This window comes from Aphis gossypii, chromosome 1 (assembly GCF_020184175.1).
Source record: "Aphis gossypii isolate Hap1 chromosome 1, ASM2018417v2, whole genome shotgun sequence".
Taxonomy (NCBI): Eukaryota; Metazoa; Arthropoda; class Insecta; order Hemiptera; family Aphididae; genus Aphis; species Aphis gossypii.
Window position 1 is genome coordinate 24,822,852 of NC_065530.1, and position 20,528 is coordinate 24,843,379.

Here is a 20,528-nt window from a genome sequence, read left to right on the forward strand (position 1 = left end):
TATATCAATTATTTAATAAAAATGTATTTTATACATCAATAAATATTTAAATTATGAACGTTGATGATAAGTGCTTAAAATAATAATAAAATATTGACGGCTAACAGGCAAATGGCCATATCCACCAACCACCATAGTAAATGATTATTGAGCAATAGAAAATTCATTGAATGGGCTCTGTTTAGTAGTTCTTGCTACAACTGTCATTATGTTATTTCAATTTTACTAGAAGCCGTATCCGCAATTTTTGACTATTTAATTAGCAGGTATAAACAAAAAACAAACTTATGTACTGGTATGAGAACGTATCAGCATTTTCCAAATAATAAAAATGGGCGTACACGTAAAGTAGTTGTATTTTAAGTTTAACTATTGAAAAAAATATAAAATATTAAAATGGTTTTTTGGCTCTCCTGAAAAATAGTATTAGTAACAGATACAGCCGTTTACCTGTTACCCGTCGATATCTTTAATCTAAATAACTTTTAATTGGGCTCTGGGTATTTAATAATAAAGCACATGATCCATAGTACTGGTCTTTAAGAGTAGAAAATAAAATTTGTTGGTAAATAACATATTTAAAAGAATTTAATATAATTGCACAACAGCTATAACTTATTTAAATATTGAACCACCCAACTAAGAAAAAAATTGTACTTATAATCTATCTGTCTAAATGAAAAATAATAGCTGTACTCTATCCAGGGAGAGAATGCGGCGCGACCCGACCAAAATCGGTTTTCTGTGCATCCCCAAACATCACTCTGCTGTAGGAAAACCGGTTTTGATAGCAGATTCATGCAGGAGAATGCGCAGAATCAGTGCGTTTTTTTGCTGGACAGAGTATATATATTATGGTGACAGTTGTAAATATAATAAAATACTGTATAATAATACAATTTTAAAATTAGGGTTTTATATTAAATTGAAACTTAATTAATGTATGTTATTGTAACACGTTACTCTTAATTATACAAAAAGTAAAGAAAATATATTTATAATAGAATACTTTTATTAAATATTTTTTTTATATACAAAATAATATTGTGTTTCTAATGAATTCTTATGTCTACATTAAATATAGAATTAAATTTAAAATAAAAAAAAATGTTTGAACACTGGTGCCTTATCATAATATAATGCACTAAGACTTAATTAACTTATGAAATGAGCAGCTTTTAAATTAGTAATCAAATATAAAATCACTCCAGTATGCTTAAAATATTATAGGAAATAATTAATATTATCGAGAAGTATTATTTGTAAGATCTACAATATCAAGTACAGGTTGTAAGTTATAGGCTAGAAACATAGCATTATTTCTTCTGAAAGCCAAGGATGCTGCATTGTCCCTCGTTGATAGTAAATCACCACTGTTGGTGATATCATACGTGGTTTCTCTTCTATTGCGGATTGATGGATTTGCCCTTCTTCTACCTCTTTTAGCCACTTGAGGTGGAGGCCCACTCCCTAAATCAAATAATATATTGTGTTGAATAATGCATGATTACATAACTAAGCTTATACATAAACTAATTATTATTAAAACAATAATAGAAAAAATGTAATTAAAAATACTTACTTTCACGTTGTAAAGCTGTGCGTTGCTCTTTTATTGTTCCACCTAAAATATCACATAGGTTTGTGATATAATTATCCAAAGCAAGACAGTAAGTTGTATTATGTACAATACTCCGGCAGACAGGACACAATTTGCTTTTAGACAACCATTTATTGAGACAGCTTTCGCAGAAAGTGTGATTACAATTAGCTGTACTTGCCTTTATAAAAAAAAATTTAAAAGAAAAAACATAGTTTAATTATAATAACATTGGTAAACAAATAATAAGTTTGTACCCGTAACATCACTTCATTACAAATAGAACATTGAAAATCATTTTCCAAGAGTCTATTGATTTGAGTTTTGAATATTTCTATAGGTTCTTCATCCTGTGCAGTTTTAGTATCCAACGATTCTGCTTTAACAAATCAAATGAATAATGAAATTTTAGGTATTTAAGAATAGTTTCATAATATTACCTTTTAACTTCTCACATTGTTCACTAGAAATATTCAACTTTTTAATCAACTCTCGATTCTGAATTTGTAGCTAAAAAAAAATATATTTGTTTATTAATTTACATTTATTAAATGTAAGCTATGATTTTTACATACTTCAATAGTTTTGTCCTTCAGATTTTTATTCAATTCTGTTGATTTGTTAATCAATTTTTTTACATTAGACATTGCAAATCTAGCGTTATGGATGCTTTCTTTGTTTTCTTGCTTTAACTACAAACAAAATAAAAAAAATATTTATATAACCAAATATATTATTTATATAATAGTTTAAAATAAAATACATGTGCTGGCTATAAGATCAAAGATGTAAAAATTTTATGTTAAGTTAAAAAGACAACATATAATAGTCTTCTGTAAAGATTTACCCGTTGCGGTATCTCCTGAAATAATGAAGCTATCAATTCTGTCTTTTTCATGAGATTCATAGAAACAAGGGCTATTTCGATATATTTGAAAATAATTACTTTGGAAGAGCAAACTATACTTTTAGGTATAGTTTTGCTACATAGAAGAAGTAATGATACTGTGGGAACTACCTTAGTTATGATACCATAAAATAAAATTTAGTTTTCTATTTAAGTTGATTTGAAATATATGTTTATATAAATTATTATAATATAATACAATGTCATTTCAGATATAGATGTTTTAAATATATTATATTTATATCAATAGAACTTACTTCATTTATTAGAGCTTGAAGCTTATTTATTTTTAACTTTAATAATTTGTTGTCCTTCAATGCGGCATTTTCTTCGTCTAATCTGTAAATAAAAAACATAGAAAATATATTCATCAGCTAGCTTATCATGAAATATTAAGTACTCTAAATATTTTTGATACAATTAAATAGAATCATGAATGCGAAGAGAAAATTATTAGTTTCATAGTTTATTATTTCTTAATGTGTTTTTAAAGTAGAAGTTTTTTAATTTAAAAGATTGAAAATTGATCAGTGATTTCTATCTACTCCAGACAGAATATGTTTTTAATGCAACTATTTATAACCTTGTTAAGTCAAGAAAAGTGAAACAAGAGTCTAATACCAAATTTTTATCTTCCATCTAAGACTCCAAAATCCTCAAAAATGACCCTATGATTCCACTACTTTTCACATACATGAAATATACATATATAGTGTATTATACTCATAATTTTTTATGAAAAAATAGCATATATTAGGTAATAATATTTTTTAATATCAATTCACATAATGTTACTAACAACCTATTCTGAAATAAGAATCCAAATTTTGAAGAAATGTGAGCTTGAAATGCTAACTAATTAATCACTTAATGAGGAATCTTGCATTACATTTATAAGTCTAATCTAATAAAATTGAAAATATTAAAAATCTTCACATTTTTATTAAATTAATTAATGTTAACAGTAACAAAATAATTTTAAAAATTGGGCCTATTTATTTAAATTAATAGATTGCTATAAGAAAAATTCATGTGGGATCTTGCTTTAAATTTTAAATATTTAATTGAATTTAAAATTTGTGATTTTCGTTAAAAAAAAAACCAAAACATTTTTGAAAATTTAAAATGCTATAAACAACTTATAATAATTTGATAATTTATACAATTTCATTGTGTATAAAAAATAATAATTGCATTATAATGGAATATTTCAAATTAATATGATTCATAGTAACAGTTTTCTAATTAATATAAAATGACAAAAATCATTATTTTACAAATAAATATCAAATTTTTAAGCATTTTGCCTGACCATTATTAATCAAATCATAAAATGTAGAAAAATAAGATAATTTGTTTTAATTTATCCAAAATCTGTACAAAATTTCTTGTTTTTCTATACTTTTTTTTCTAGTATATTCCAATATTAAAAAAAATAAAAGGAATTATTTATTATAATCATCTTAAGTAGCACAATATCCAATTTGCTACCAGTAAAATTCTATAAATTAATGATTTGATAAGTGTTAGCAAAAATAAAAACTTATGTTTTTTTAAACCAGTACATTCAATGTTACCATCAGAAACTAAAATAACAATAGATATACATATAAATTCACTAACTAAAATTATTTTTGATTTTTTTTTTTATACATTCAGGATATGTAATAATATAATATATAATATATATGTTGATATAGTATTTTAATTTTGGCTCAAAAATAGTTAATTAATTAATTGGTATTCTTAAACATTATTACATAATAATCAGTAATAATTTACCTGGGTTTCTTCTTAGAATTTGATAAGCAAAACTTGTATAAATATTCCCAGGTATTACTTCTGTCAGTATAGGCAATAAGATCTCCATTTTGTAATTGAACTTTGACATTTGAAATTTTTTTGTAATTCAAATACGTACCAGTAAATGAATTCTGAAATAAAAAAGCAAAAATTTAAAAATGTGAAAATAGTTGTAAGATCGTAAATTAGTTATAGTGAGTTATTAGTGACCATTTTTTGTAATTGACTGTACCCCACTCTATGCTACCTCAACATATTATATTAGTGTTGGAATAATGAAAACTCACGGTTGATATTATTATACCGATAAAAAAATGTTTTTAGATAAATTTTTAGAAGAAACATTAAAAAAATCATTAAAGAAAACATTAAGGACCCATACTTAATAGCTACATAAGAAGGAGCTTAAAAATTTAAAAATGTTTAGAACCAGATTTGTAGCAATTCACATTTTAAAGACTCTCCAGTGACAACCTAGAAAAGACTTTGAAACTGCATCTCTCAATAAAAATAAATACTAGCTATACTCTGTTCAGGTTAAGAATGCCCGGTTGCTAGGACAAAAACCAGTTTTCTTCGCGCATGCCTGACGGACAAAGCGCATCAGGTAGAAGAGCCAAGTCCTCTCAGACCTCCGCACCACGGATCGTTGGAGGTGCCACCAACCTCGCTTTTCTATCCCACACCATGGCACCAAGGGTGGGACGATGACAGTAGATCCAATCAAATATGAGACTCTAGGGCGGTGGGATCCGGCTGACATGAAAAGAGGCGTTCAGAACATGATGTCCAGGGCGGCTGATCACAGATCGGCCTGCCAAGATCAGGCGCCGAACATAATCATTAATTATGTAAACAACTGCCGTTTCTGTAAGGGGGTTAGATGAGGGGAGTGTCCCATCAATCCCCATTGTCCATTGTTATTATTATTTCAAAATACGATGGCGGCGCCGTGGAAGTAATGTGCAAGCGGTTCCCACAGCATTGTCGATTTAAAACCAAAACTAATACTGGGTTTTGTGGAGAGAGTCAATAATAACAAGCCACGAGTTATGAATTATATTAAAAAATTTGGCTTATTAAATTATTATTTTTGCTATTTGATATGTTATTCTATCACTGTGTACATCTCCTTTCAATATTTATTATATACCCATAGTACACCTCTGAAACACTTTTATAATAATTTAAGGTAAATATCTAGGCTTGCCATTCGTCTTGGTTTTAACAGCACGTGTCGGTGTCCCAGACGGTCATTAATGTTGTCCCAGTTATTGGAAGCCGAGAGAAAATAACTTTAAAATTGTATAATTTAATGATAAAACATAGAATAATATTGTACATAGAATTAATATATGATTATCGTAGCAATGAAAATACTGTATGAGGTCTAATGGTGAGTAACATTAATTTTGGTTTAACTTGTTTTTAATGAATTTTATGAAAAAATTAAGAATAATATTCAATGGAAAAGTATCAATATTAGCTAATTACTAATAATTAATAAATTTAAATGTAGTTGATGTAAAAAAAATTGTAAAATAATAGATATAAATTATTTCCATAAACCTAACTATACTATAAATAACTCTTTTCTAACAATAATATAAGAACTGTAAGATACATAATAAACGTACAAAACTGTAGGTACTTATAATTACTTACGTTGTCCTCAAGGAAAAATTGACCATTTGCATAACTGATAGTAGAGTGAGAACGAGAAATGTATAGTTCTTCAATTACAATCGAGGATTGTTTAGCGCGTCCAAAGAGAAACTATAATCAAATAAATGTTTGTTACAAATTAAAAACATTGACAAACAGAGTAATGACATGTAAATACGATACTTACATTACTGTCAATTTTCACCTCGGATAATTTTCCAGTTTTTAAGTCCTGAACGAATGCTTGAGGTGTATTTGAATCGCTATTCAGCCTTTTGGAACTCATAACGTTTTTGATATCTTCTAACATAGTGAAAAAAATGTGCATGGGCTATAGGTGTTATTACATCGGATACATTTTATAGAAATTAATTAAAACAGTTTCAGGCACAAACACACCAACTAGATGGTGGATATGAAAAACTTAGTATGAAAGCGCGATTTTTAAAATATATTAATACTACAACGCGACTGGTTTAATTACAGATTAAGATAATACGTCGCAAGACGTGCAAGGTCGATTTCGGTAATACGATAAATGTACAAAATTATGAGTCGTGTAGTACTCGTGTGTAAGATATTATTAGATAACAATAATCAAATGAAAACGACGCGAAAGTTCATTGGATCCATCACATCACAAAATAATAAAAGATCGAATAACAAGACTTTAAGTCGAAGTTGTAACTCGAAAAACTAATATAGTATATACCATAGAATAATTAACCCATAGGCATACCAAAAAAGCAAAAAATAATAAATTTAACAAATCTTGAAAATCTTCTATCTAGTAAATTTGACTACGGTGTATTACTATACCATACAGATACAATATAAGTATTTTATGTATAATCAGTTAAATCACTGAATACAACCGTTGTAACTTGCAACAGCTTCATCAGCTGTGATAAAATCAGTGTGCCACACCACGTCTTCGAAAAGTCTCAGATATTCGAAACATTAAACGAGTTTTCGCAGAGATAATGACACTACGACAGCGAAGTTAGTTTACTGAAAATCGAAAATTGAAATACCGATATAATTCTTACTATGAAATTTGTTCGTCGTCAAAATAATCCAAAAAAAAATTGGTATAAAAAATATATTTTCCGGTGTACTAGAAAACTAAACAGTTGAAACAAGTCGGATAGTGCTTGGTGATAACTACTGATAAGAGCAAATATTTTAGTAAATACCTTTTAACAGTTTCGTCATAGAATATAGCTTAGATCATATACTATATAGTATAGTATATGATCTAAGGAATATAGAGTTAATAATTATCGCTAAACGATTTGTAGTATAGAGACATTTGCTCTTTGCTGAATGCTGATTGTTCTCAGTACCTTCGCAAAAACTTAAAACATACTACAAAAATATAATTATATTGATTGTACTCATTACTCAATAAATAACAAATCTTGTCAGTGCTATTATCACAAAACTCACTATCACAGAATAAACTTTAAATTTAACGAAATGTGCAGCAATAGTTAAACTGCAAGGTTAAGGTTACTAGTTAAGGTTAATACCTACCTGTCTTACCTATTTATTATGTTTATGTATTCCTGTGAAAATTTCTTTTACAGTCCGGGCACTGAGTATTATTGCTGTTCTTATAATGTCCGGTTAAGAGTTTAAGAATAACCGGCAGAATTCTATCACATAACACATAAGAAATTCTGTCAGTTAATGTTATCAGAGTACCAGAGAAATATTTTGTATTATAGTATAATTATTTAGGAAAGTAAAATGAATTAACAGCAATAGAAAATAGGCGATATACGACGAGACGATATTAAATTCGATAGTTATTAGTCATGATCAATATTAAGGATTACATATTATAAATATGTTTTATTTTAAGGCCAGTTATACTAATTATGATATAATTTATTTATATACACAAACATGATTTATTTTTGTGATTTTTAAAAGATAACAAAATTTAATTGTAAACTGATCAATTACGAAGTGTATCAAAAATACTTCGTTATGAATTTATTATATTTTGGTTGTTTAGATAAGTGTTATTTTACGTTACGCATCAGTTATTGGCATAGATTATCTATGGTTATTGGATGGGTCAACATTTTGTATTGCGCAGTCATAAACGAAAGGACTGAGGAAATCCGAGTAATTTTCAGGAACCACTACCAGAAACATTTTTTTATTGATTTTGGAAGAAATGTTCAAGTAGTTCCTAGCTCCTAGATAATATATATCATTCTATGCTTTTGGTTCGAACGACGTGTCGCTAAACGAACTACGAAGACGAAAATTTTAAACGAATTTATCGCACATGGTTGTGGTCATTAATCAGTGGCTATTTGGGATAAAATAAACCTAAAGTCCATACTCCATTTACGTTTAGAAGGTAGTTTGGCGGTATACTTGGTGGGGGTGACAGTTGACAGACGAGCATAACTTGATTGTCTTGACGGTCTCCGACGAAAACTATAGTCGTCTACTCGCCGGCTAGTCACGGCTGAAATTTCTTCTTTCTTCATAGACCATAGTAAGTTCATTAGTTAATTTAGTTCATATTGTGAACGTGTATACTACATTTTAAGGGTCAATTTTGTGCAAAGCAATTAATTAATTCAACGTCAAAAACGAAATAACCGAAAGCGAACTGAAAATTTATTAATTATTTAACATCAGAACTCGTCAAAAAAAAAAAAAATCAGCTGATAGGTAATTATTAATGAATTTATAGTAAAAAAGGTGGGCAAATAGATAATAATAATTATACTCCTCTACAACTTACTGTACACTAGGAAGGTTACTAAAATGAACGAAATTTTAATTCAATGATTTATCAGTGTGACAGTGGTCAATGTTACGACTTACGAAAAACGGTTCTAAGCGAAGACGGTCGTCACTCCGTCAGCCTTTATCACTAAATATATTAAAATATATTTCTCAATATTTTTGATAAAGCTATTAATATAATTTATTTTACACTTAAAGTAGGTTGATTTTTGTCGAAAATTGCATTTTTTTATATTATTATTTATTAATAGGACAGGAACTTACCTATTTAATTATATGAATATGAATTATTATTATAATATATATTTATACCATACAGTTTAACTCGAAATTCAATATTATTTGTCTGTAAATGGTGTAAAAAAATAAAAATAGATAATATCTTAAAATAAATCAAAAATGTCTTGCGTATAGTAAAATTTAAAATACCTAATGAAATAAGATAGTAGGTAGTAGGTACGTAGAAATTTTTTAGTTCCTCTGAATAATATTTTTAAATTATAACATATTAACATAATAATTAATATTGTTATTTATCGTTTAAATAAGTGATTTGTCATTTAAATTGAAACTTAGAATGTCTAAAAAAAAAAATAATTGCCATAATAGGTATGTTTTTAGATTTTTTATTTTCATTATAAACTACTAATGAGGAATCTTGTATTACATTTTCATAACTTAGCACTAAAAAGAAAAGGTTTTATACATTTTTAACTGCAAAATAATCTATAATTTCGAGATTTTGACGAATTTTGTCAAAATTCTAAATTGTAATGATTATAAAAATATTATGTCTGTACATTTTTGATATTTTTTATTTGGGAAATAAACCACTGCTTATTAGGAACCTTGAGAAAATTTCAATTGTCTATAAATAGCTCAAAAAATATTTTGAAAATTATATACAGAATATGGTAGTATTATACTTGATTACTTGATGAAAATTTATGTTGCTGCGATTATTTGTTTTTTGAATTATAACAAACTAAAGAAATCAATTTAATTAAAACTAATTTAGAGTAAAAATTCCTGTTTTTCCTTTATTTTTCTTGATTATAGAAATTAGGTAGGTACTAAGAATTTGTAGTTGTCGCCTTTTTAAAGTTCAAACTAGATTCAACTTTCTTAATCAAAATAAAAAAAACACATACTTTGTAAAACCAGTAACATTCATCGCTCCACTTGGAATCTAAGATATCTACTTTGTGTTTATATATTTTAGAAAAACATTGTACTTCATTATCATAACATATAAGTAATAAAAATGGAAGATTTTATACATTTCTAACTACAAAAATTTAATTTTTTTATTACTAGCATTTGAAGTTCAAATATTGACAAAAATTCATCAAAACCATGAATATTTTCAAATTATTTTGTAGGTATAATTTATAAAAATTTTTGTATAAGTAGCTAAGAGTTGAAAATTATGTATGTGGACTTCGCCGATTCTATTCAAAAATAGTATATTATATTTGTACATTGTACATCTAAAATATAGTAGGTATCCGTATTTGACAAAAGTTTATAAAAATCTATGTAGACAGTAGCGTAGTTATAGGGAGGGGTTTTTAAATGTTTTGATATTGTAATGCCCGCCATCACCTTACAAATACAACCACACACACACACACACACACACACACACACACACACACACCACACACACACACACACACACATGCACAATCACGTTTATGCAAAAAATATATTGACAAAGTGTTTCAGATATATAAAAATATGTAGTCATATGGTTCCATTTCATATTTGAAAATATTTTTATGATGATCAATGAATGCAACGAAAAGGCTCACTAATTATATTCAAATTTCAATTAAAACACCCCCCTAAAGAAAATCCTAGCTACGCGTCTGACTATTTTTATACGAATCAAATAATTTGCCAGTTGTCTAAAGAAAGATTCAAAGGCTGATTTAAGACAGTTTATTTTAAACTGTGGACGTTTTTATCTTCCAACTAAAAACATTCATATAATATAATTTTGCCGATTGTCGTTTGGTCAACATTATAATATAACAGTATGACATAAATTACTATAAATACGTCTTGTGTATAAATTATTATTTTATTGAAAAATAAAGCACTAAGAGTATAATATAATATATACGATTGTATGTGATTTATATTCTATATATTATTAACATTAAATACCTAATAATTTTGAGTTAATATTCAAATATTGACAAATCTAAGTTAGATACTTTTAAAAATTAAAATTAAGTAGTTTGTACTTAAGAACAAAACAAAAATAATATAAAGTAAAACAATTAGCATTAGTCAAGTCTAATTATAATAACTACAATCATAATTAAATACCTACATAGGGACGAGTTTGCCCACCTGTCTCTAATTATGACAGCACAAGATTATATTATTAACAAAAATGTAGTATTAATGTATTATCTCATCAGTTAGGAAATAAAAAATAAAAATAAATGCTGCTTTCAAGCCATAACAGGAATAAATAATTATTTAACCATAGTGTAACTATTTTATCACATTTTATGAACTTCATCATGCCGATACTGGTGAGATTAAAAACCTACAAATTTTAGGATAATATTATATACATTTTAGTTGATAATCTAAAATAAAATTGGATTTTTGTATACTTATTGATTTCCTCCTGTATGATTATTGTAGGTAGTGTGCACACCACATCGTCTACCACTACCAGTAAGTCGTATACCTTAATATAATATCATGCTCACTACTCAGTGTCTCAGTCCATATGACAACATTGTCGCTGTATTAAAATTCTGGTTATTGACTATAAATCTTAAATCTTACATTATACCCGGATGTGTTGACTTTCTTACTAACTTAAATTATAGCAAATTTGGGTTAGCAGAACATATTTTGTGCTATTAGCTTTAATATTATTAGAGTAAATACATATTATTAAATGTAAAAGTACCTAACAAATAACAATATTAGGTAGGTATCTAGGAAATGTCATATGCTTTAATTGATACTACCATTTTAAAGTGAGTTATGAAGATTTTAAAGTTGTAAATTGTAATATTTACTATTTAACATAGCTATAACTCAATTTAAAATGATAATATCCATAAGGCTAGGTCACATAGATGCGAGTATTAGATATAGGTACGGGTTTCCAATACATCGTTCACATGGCGCGCGATGCCGACGCAAGATTCTATTTCCGCGTATAAGTTCCTACGCGAAAAAAATGTATTTGTAATAAATAATACACATATATAGGTAGGTATTTAATGTAGCGGTGCTTTTTTTTATAAAATTAATAATTATTATAAGCCGAGGTTTTTGAGTTTTTTCCTTTTCTTTAACTGTATATTTACTTTCATTTTTATAACTTGTAGTGTTATCTCTGTTAATAATTAACGAGTATTGAATTCAACCAGTGGATTACCATTTATCTTATCATAGGTTATAGAGATATAAGTAGATAGGAATCGCGTTGTATCGCTGCGTAGGGAATTATACACTCGGTATATTATTGTTAGTGCTGGAACACATAATATGTAACCACTTACCTACAATGTTTCGTGTGGAAACTTACCAAGCCCCCTAATATTATGTATCTTACTCCTTTAGTTAAATCAGTATGTGTATAGTTCCGAAAAATGAAAGAGGAGCTAAAAAATCTCGCGATAAGAAAAACCATATTATTAATCAACTCTAGTCTCTAGTGATGAATGTTTAAAAATTATCAAAATGTTCAAAAAATAACACGTCGAAGATCGATGAAACTAAAAATATGTCTAAAAATATATAAGGTAAGTACTTGATGAATGATTATTAAATCATAAGCTGTACATTAGACTCTTAGTAAGGAAATGTATTGAAATAATGATGTATAAAATACATTTATGGTTTTTTTTCTTTTTATTAATGCTTGCTTGGATAATTAACATTACTTATTAAATAAAAATATAATACATTTTTATTAATAATAATAAACAATACAATTTTTTTGTTACATAATATTGTTAAAAAAATCTAGTTAATTACCTACTAGATCTTTCAAAGCTTGAAATTAGTTTAAATGAAACTTCGAAAAAATTATATTCGAGCAATTCTAGTATGTAGGTACTAATTTATATAGTTGTGTCTTATGTAGATTAGAAATATTGACTATTGAATAAATAAATAAATTTTGGTGTAAGAGCTTAAGTCTTAGAGTTAAGTTGTTGAAAACATTTTGTAAAATAAAGTGAATGATGGTATATAATTTTATTATAATACATAATTTCTGAGAAATAAAAAAATTTTCGTACCAAAACTTATTTTTATTTAAATAAAACAAATTAAGGATAACACTTAAGAGATTATTAACAACTATTATATTTATATACATACAACATAGTACATTTTTGTTCAGTGGAATCAATTTTATGCTGTTAGCTTTAATATTAGAGTCAATTTATCTATTATCAAACTTAAAGGTAATAATACTATCTGGATTGTAGGATTTTATTGATATTTTAATTTTTAACTGAGTTATAGTTAAATAAAATATTAAAACTTAAACATTCTTGTAATACTAACTCACTTAAAAACTATAATATTAATAAAAGTTTATAAGATGTAAAGATGTCGTAAATTATTATCTAGAATATTATTACCTTGAAGTTAGATAATAGGTTAATTGACTCTAATATTAGAGCTAATTTTATAAAATTAATTATACCAAACTAAAATTTGCTATGTTCTAACACATTTGGAGCAACACATGTATGTGTGGTGTCCTCTTTGTTTATTTTAAATTATCATAAATTCATTTGATTGATTATTCTTTAAATCATTTAAAAATACCAAAATTACTTGAAATGAAAATATTTTTAGAAGTTAATCTGCAACTACCTATAATTAATTTATCAATTCCATTTAATTTAAAAATATTTTATAAAAAAGTTAAAGAAACTGCATATGTGGTTAAACTCATAATGATTCTAAACAGTTATTCTGTTTCTTGTATCTATAATTTACCAATGAAAGTAACTACTTTACAACTGGTATAAATTCTTGGAAGTATGAATATTAATGTATCAATAAAGATAAAAGTAGTGAAATGCACAACCCCTTTAGTTAAAAGTACTATTTTACTTAAAGATATAAAAGAATTGTTTTTATAGTCGATTGGAGAAATTCAATGGCGGAAAAAATATATTATTATTGAATACTGGGAAAGATTGGCTAAAGTTTGTATATAAAAGTAATATTAGCTATAATAATACAATTATTAACAGTAATAAATCTATACCAGACAGAGCTAAAGCTGATTATATGAAAACTTGCCTATTAAAATATTCTACTATACTAACAACATTTATTCATATTGGAATTTTATTTATCACTAGTTCTTTTTCAAAATATCTACAGACCAACAAATGGATCTTTTAAAACCATAAGAATTAGTTGACACAACTTAAGAAAAACTGATTTATATTCAAAGAAATATGGATTGTGTAAAAAAGTGTGGTTTTTGTTTTTGTTCTACAGATAAACGCTAATGAATTCAACCAATTTAATTTAGATATAGTTGTAAAAGACAATTTTTCTAAAATTAGAAGTTGAAAATGCAAAATAATTCTAGAAGAATTATTAGAAAATTTTATAATTAATGATTAACTTCAACAATATAACAACATAAAAACGGTTGATTTAGATGTAGATGTACATAGTACATTATAATTCTTGATACTATATTACTATCATACAAAGTATGGAAAGGTTTCTTAAATATTGAGACTTTACTTGACTTATCACCTTTTACCTTTTAACATCAAAGAAATAATTAAACGTTAACTATCTACTATTACAATAATCAGTTTAAACTTTGACAGTTAAATAAAAAAATGGTCAAATTTATTTTAACTGAATACAGGAATTATGAGCTGTTCCCACAACGTCTAAAGTACAACCTGAGTCACCATTCACCACCTACTTGATTTTATTTAAAACTATGTTAAAAATTAATAATAAAAATAACAAGATAATAATTTTAATTTTACTATGATAATTGTATGATATATTATTAAGCATCTTAGTAAATTTACCGCTGTGTTTACAGTTTCCCTATTTCTAAGTAGATATATAATAGAAAATCCAGTATTTAAATTATATAATATGCTCTACACAAAATTAATAAATAATTTTGTTTACAAAATATTAGTGACGTAAAATTTTTTTCTTACTATAGGTATTAAATAATATTATACTTAAATGTCCTATTAACCTTCCTTTACCAGTCAAAATTGTATACACAACTAATCGCTTAAATAGTATGTACTTAGTTTAAGTGTGGGTTAATAATAAGAATCTATTATTACCATGTTTTAATAATTTTAGTAGTAGGTATAACAGTAAAAATAAAACGTCAAAATGTTTAGACAAAATAATAAAATATTTAATAAGTGCAATATGTACTTAATATATACTTGTATAAGTGTATATTTTATAATTTGCTATTAAACACACATTTATGGGTACTATTGTGCTATACCAAAAGTACAAAGCGGTTTCTGAATTTTTCAAAGTACGGTTTTCAGGTTTTTACGCCAGACCCTTGGAAAAACACACTGGCCTATTAGAGTATTAGGTATGCCTAATATATGTAATACAGATATACAGTACAACAAGTTATAACGTTTACTAAAAACAAGCTTATCAAACGAAACTGTTCGCTTGTCATCATTATATATTACCATGTATACAATATAGGAAATGTGAAAATAATTTCTGTATAGATCTACCAGTAAATATATATTATATATGGTTTAAAGTAGATAAGTCATATAATATATCTATACCTATATATATATATAAACATACATTACATGTCACAGCACAGATACCTACGAGGATACCTATGTATTCAATATTGAAGCTTCAATTTTTATTACTGAAATTTTATGACAAATGATTTTTAGTTTTTAAACTAAAAAGAATGTATTGACAAAATATAATTAAAAAATAGCAAATTTACCACTTGATTTCCACGAAAATCTTTCCATTAATATAAATATGCTTTCGTGCACATATTTTTATTATTATTGGGAAACTTCATTGTTGCTTAATAAATTTTAATTTACTATAGCAGTACAATTTTAAAGAGTTAGAAATAACTAAATCTGCAGTGGTACAACACACACACACACACTACTCAACATTTTTCCCAGGCATGAAGATCTAAAAGAATAATTTTTTTTTGTGAATGGTAAAAAAAAACAATCGATTACAATATAAGTATTATAATAAATGTATAAATAATACGATAGGTGTAAAAACTTTTCAAATCATAAAAATAAATATTTGGTCAGTGTCATTTTTTGTATTGCTATATTAGAATTGATGTAAAGACGAGCCGAGCTGTTGCTAATCCAGTAAATCGTTTATAACAACAATATAAAGATACTTAAATTTTTACATCATTTCCCAATGCCCAAAACTACTTAGGTCTCTGATTTTTTTACTGCGTTCGTCCCTGTTCCATACTACATATAAATCTAGATTTGACAAGCGTAGGATTTACAATTCCAATAATCAACTATTTGTGATTTGTATAAGTAATGTTAATCCTGAAAAATGTGTACGCCTTATGTTACGATGTTAATTTTACCTATTTATAAAAAAATTATCACGGAGATTCTGAAAATACAATTCATTGCAATATAAAGTATTCTATAGAAAACTAGGCGATGACTGTTTATCTTTATAACAACACTAGTAATGTTTAATTATCTACAGACTACGACTATTTTTTTCTTTTAATCGTTTAATAAATTACATGTTGAAAATATATTTGGTTCAATATGTTATAATCAAGGGCTGTGATGAGCAGAGCCACCAGTGGATTTATATACTTAAAAATAAAAGCGCGGCTTACTTCTCACCCCCTCAAAAAAATAAACAATTTAATTTTCAGCTATTTAAATATTGGCTTGGTAATAAATATTGAAAGTACTCACTGTAACGGTGCAGAATTCAAAAATTTGGTTGATAATTTAATCTGACATCATAAATCAGTTATAATCGTCAATGGATGCTGCGTATGATAGACAATTGTAAATTAATTAATTTAAATTGATTACTAAAATTTATCAATTTCAATAACTACTAGGAAATATATATATCATATAATTTAATTCCTGACTACAACGACATTAGTATATTTCACATTTCCTTGGAGTCCTAGTAGTCCTTTAACATGACAATTCACTTTAGGAGCTCCTTATCATTCGTGGTCGGTCCCAGATAACCTCAATCTAACTACTATCAATACGGAGTTACGATTGGCGGCGTGAGAATGCGCGTGTCACGTTGCCAACACTGTGCGCACGATAGCTGTGCCCGTGGCCATTGATCGGCGATTCGGGCGATTTGCGTCACCGGTACCCGTCATACATGTTCCACTACCACATGAGTTAAGTTTTGAATCGCTTACTGTATTTGTTTTAGTTTTCGCGCGGCAAAAGAACGTTTTTAATTTTTGAACAGTCGGAGAAATTTGATTAGCAACATGCACACCGCAGTCACCGTACACTAGGTAACTGGTTCAAAGCTGGGGTATCATCTGGTTTTATTGTTCCCGATAATTTTATCATAATTGATATATAAAAAATATACGGTTACATTTTTATACGCTGAAGGTATAACGATGAGACATTAATAAATAATAACCTATTTTTATACACAGGTATTTATTATTTTTATAAACCAAAAACAATTTTACAATATATGTATAATAAGCTTAAGTAATAATATTAAGGAGTATGTAAGTTATGCTGGAAAAATTTAAAGGGAGACGCTGACCAGTAATGACATTTCTTTGCTTACCTAATACCTAAAGGCTAAAATATCACTAATGACATTTGAGGTTGACCATATTTAACTTTTATTTATCTCATCGAAATGCCTACAGGTAAACATCCCTGTCTTGTAATGTATCAATCTTGACCTATCGTTAAAAGTGTTTAGATCTTTTAGGATATTGTACACATCTGATAGTAATTTAATAGATGTGATAGTGGCAATAATGTTAATAGTTTTGAGATAAATTAAACATTTTTTCGATATAAAATATAATTTTAATATGATGATTATGAAGGAAAATATATGTATTATGATATGAACGTCGAATTTCACATAATATACTTATATATCAATGTGGTATGAAAATAATTATGTTTTTTTATTTTCTGTTACCTGTAGATATTTTTAACAAATAACTAGCGTTATATTTTGATTACCGCTGATTAAATGATTCTGCTGAGCCAAATCGTTGACAAAAAACCTGTTTAGTACGAGTTGAATTCAGAAAAAACTAATTGTGAGAAAATCCGCTGGCAAGTAAGGGAACAAGTACTTTGCAAAAAACAAACTAATTGTAACAAAAACTGCTGACGACATGGCAGGGAACAAACGAATTAGGAGAAAAACCACTGACAAGTCAGACAAGCCAGGTAACAAACCAACTGTGGGAAAAACTGACGAAGACAAGTCTGACGAGTCAGGGAACAAACGAATTTTGAGAAAAACCACTAAAAAGTCAGACAAGCCAGGTAACAAACGAATTGTGAGAAAAGCCGATGACGACAAGTCTGACGAGTCAGGGAACAAACGAAATTTGAGAAAAACCACTGATAAGTCAGACAAGCCAGGTAACAAACAAACTGTGAGAAAAACCGATGACGACAAATCTGACGAGACAGGGAACAAACGAATTTTGAGAAAAACCACTGAAAAGTCAGACAAGCCAGGTAACAAACGAACTGTGAGAAAAACCGATGGCGACAAGTCTGACGAGTCAGGGAACAATCAAATTTTGAGAAAAACCACTGACAAGTCAGACAAGCCAGGTAACAAACGAACTGTGAAGAAAACCGATGGCGACAAGTCTGACGAGTCAGGGAACAATCAAATTTTGAGAAAAACCACTGACAAGTCAGACAAGCCAGGTAACAAACGAACTGTGAAGAAAACCGATGGCGACAAGTCTGACGAGTCAGGGAACAATCAAATTTTGAGAAAAACCACAGACAAGTCAGATGAGTCAGGTAACAAACAGTTTGTGTTAACAACCGATGACGACAAGTCTGACGAGTCAGAGAACGAGAACTCCGAAGAAAACAAACTAGGTAACTACAACATGATGCGACAGCACTATTTTAGTTAAATGTTATTGAATTGCCATGTTTAAATCCGTTTTCATTTTAGAAACAACCGCCTCTATCTCTGCGCCAATCTTTCCGGACATTCCACGGCCAAGCTTTGAAGTCTCAATACATATCATTAGTTTTGTGTGTTCTATATGCCATAAAAAAGTAATAGAGGTAAGGATTTGTTTTGTTCACGAATACTCACTCATAAAATTAACTGTATATGAATTCGTATGTATTTCACAATATAGGTTCGCACGATACCATGTCCACATTTGAATTGTCTAGATTGTATCCCAAGACAGTGTACCATAAAATGCGAAAATTCCCTCCTTGACAAAATCTACGACAGGCCGGAATTGTATGATAAAGCTGCATCGGGATCTGAATTGGAGCTTTATGATTTAATAAATCGGTAACCAATTAAGAAGAGACAATATCCTATAAACAGGATTAAATGTAAGAATTTTCGAGCGTAATTGATTCTTGTAAATTAGTAAATATATATAATAGTATGCTATGTGAGCTAAAATATTTAATTATCGGTTATCGTGATTACCTATACAATATTCTAGTCATTGTGATTACCACAGGTTAACACTGTGTTGTATTATTTAAAGACAAATATGTAATCCGCAAGTCAATACAATGTAAATAATACGTTTGTCTAAAAAAACTTGACCCTATGGTTAATACTTTATAAAAAACTCACTGTTGTATTTTTCATAGCACTCCAGATATTGAAGGTTATTTACTTGTTCTTATACACTTTTACTTTAGATCTATTATTTTATATTTAAAGTTTTATTTAGCACGTAGAAAACATATTTTTATTATTTTTTCTTGTCATTAGTAGTTGTTAACAAAATAATATAATGCGATATTATAGCGGTAGTTGTAAATTTAATAAAAACAATAGAAGAATTGAGTTTACTAGAATATATTGTGTAATATATTTAATATATAATTGTATCATATAATAGATATGTACCAAATATTTATTCTATGTAAAGTTATATCATGTATACATTACATTTAAAATGATATAAATTATAGATTAGAAAGGCGCATTAAAAAATTGTATAAATCAATATACATATATATAATTGGATAATTTCAATCATGAAATGTTTGTATTACCAGCTTAGATTTATATAATACAATGCATACTTACATTATATTTTACAATTTTAAGTAGGATGCTTATTTAATATTTCTAAAGTAGTAATCTAGCTCATTACATATCTTAAAACTTTCAAGGTTTAGTATTAGTAGAGCATCTTGTAATGATTCTACAATTCTTATACACTTTAATATTTTAAATAAAACCCTCTTGTAAATATAACACTTGGTACTGAAAATAAATGTACAGATATTTTTAATAATTTTAACCCCCGAGCTCCAACACCATTAATTGCATATTTGCATTTATGTATATAACTGAATAATATTGTGTTGAATATATCTGTTAATACTCTTGTATTTTATTTTTGCAGAATGTTAAAATAAATGAAAACATAGAAGAAAACGCCGTTGATCATAATAATAATAATGTATAAAAATAAATGCGATGATAATTATCTTAGATAATCAGTGATTTTCTTTAAACGTA

At 27.4% G+C, this 20,528-nt stretch overlaps 2 protein-coding genes across 16 annotated transcripts; one reads left to right on the forward strand and one right to left on the reverse strand.

Annotated features, from left to right (window-relative positions):
- Positions 1-992: 992 nt before the first annotated feature.
- LOC114129837 (E3 ubiquitin-protein ligase RNF8-like) lies at positions 993-19,140 on the reverse strand. Of its 5 annotated transcripts, XM_050203189.1 has the most exons (11): positions 16,727-16,926; positions 7,521-7,633; positions 6,163-6,278; positions 5,976-6,086; positions 4,290-4,441; positions 2,765-2,846; positions 2,176-2,292; positions 2,041-2,110; positions 1,858-1,976; positions 1,583-1,781; positions 993-1,470 (listed from the first exon to the last, which is right to left on the reverse strand). In XM_050203189.1, the coding sequence occupies exons 3-11, from the start codon at positions 6,259-6,261 to the stop codon at positions 1,244-1,246; spliced, it is 1,176 nt and encodes a 391-aa protein (XP_050059146.1). In that variant the 5' UTR covers positions 6,262-6,278; positions 7,521-7,633; positions 16,727-16,926; the 3' UTR covers positions 993-1,243. The 5 variants fall into 5 exon arrangements, with proteins under 5 accessions (XP_050059146.1, XP_050059135.1, XP_050059141.1 ...); XM_050203178.1 differs by lacking the exons at positions 7,521-7,633; positions 16,727-16,926 and adding an exon at positions 19,122-19,140; XM_050203184.1 differs by lacking the exon at positions 7,521-7,633.
- LOC114129838 (protein starmaker-like) lies at positions 12,243-20,506 on the forward strand. Of its 11 annotated transcripts, XR_007604890.1 has the most exons (7): positions 17,132-17,304; positions 17,970-18,107; positions 18,173-18,220; positions 18,320-18,895; positions 18,975-19,090; positions 19,168-19,375; positions 20,413-20,506. XR_007604890.1 is itself a non-coding variant. In XM_050203238.1 (6 exons), the coding sequence occupies exons 2-5, from the start codon at positions 18,166-18,168 to the stop codon at positions 19,333-19,335; spliced, it is 966 nt and encodes a 321-aa protein (XP_050059195.1). In that variant the 5' UTR covers positions 17,134-17,304; positions 17,970-18,165; the 3' UTR covers positions 19,336-19,375; positions 20,413-20,506. The 11 variants fall into 11 exon arrangements, 9 of the variants coding, with proteins under 9 accessions (XP_027850485.2, XP_050059195.1, XP_050059201.1 ...); XR_007604888.1 differs by having other exon boundaries at positions 18,173-18,895; XM_050203238.1 differs by having other exon boundaries at positions 17,134-17,304; positions 17,970-18,747; positions 18,796-18,895.
- Positions 20,507-20,528: the final 22 nt, after the last annotated feature.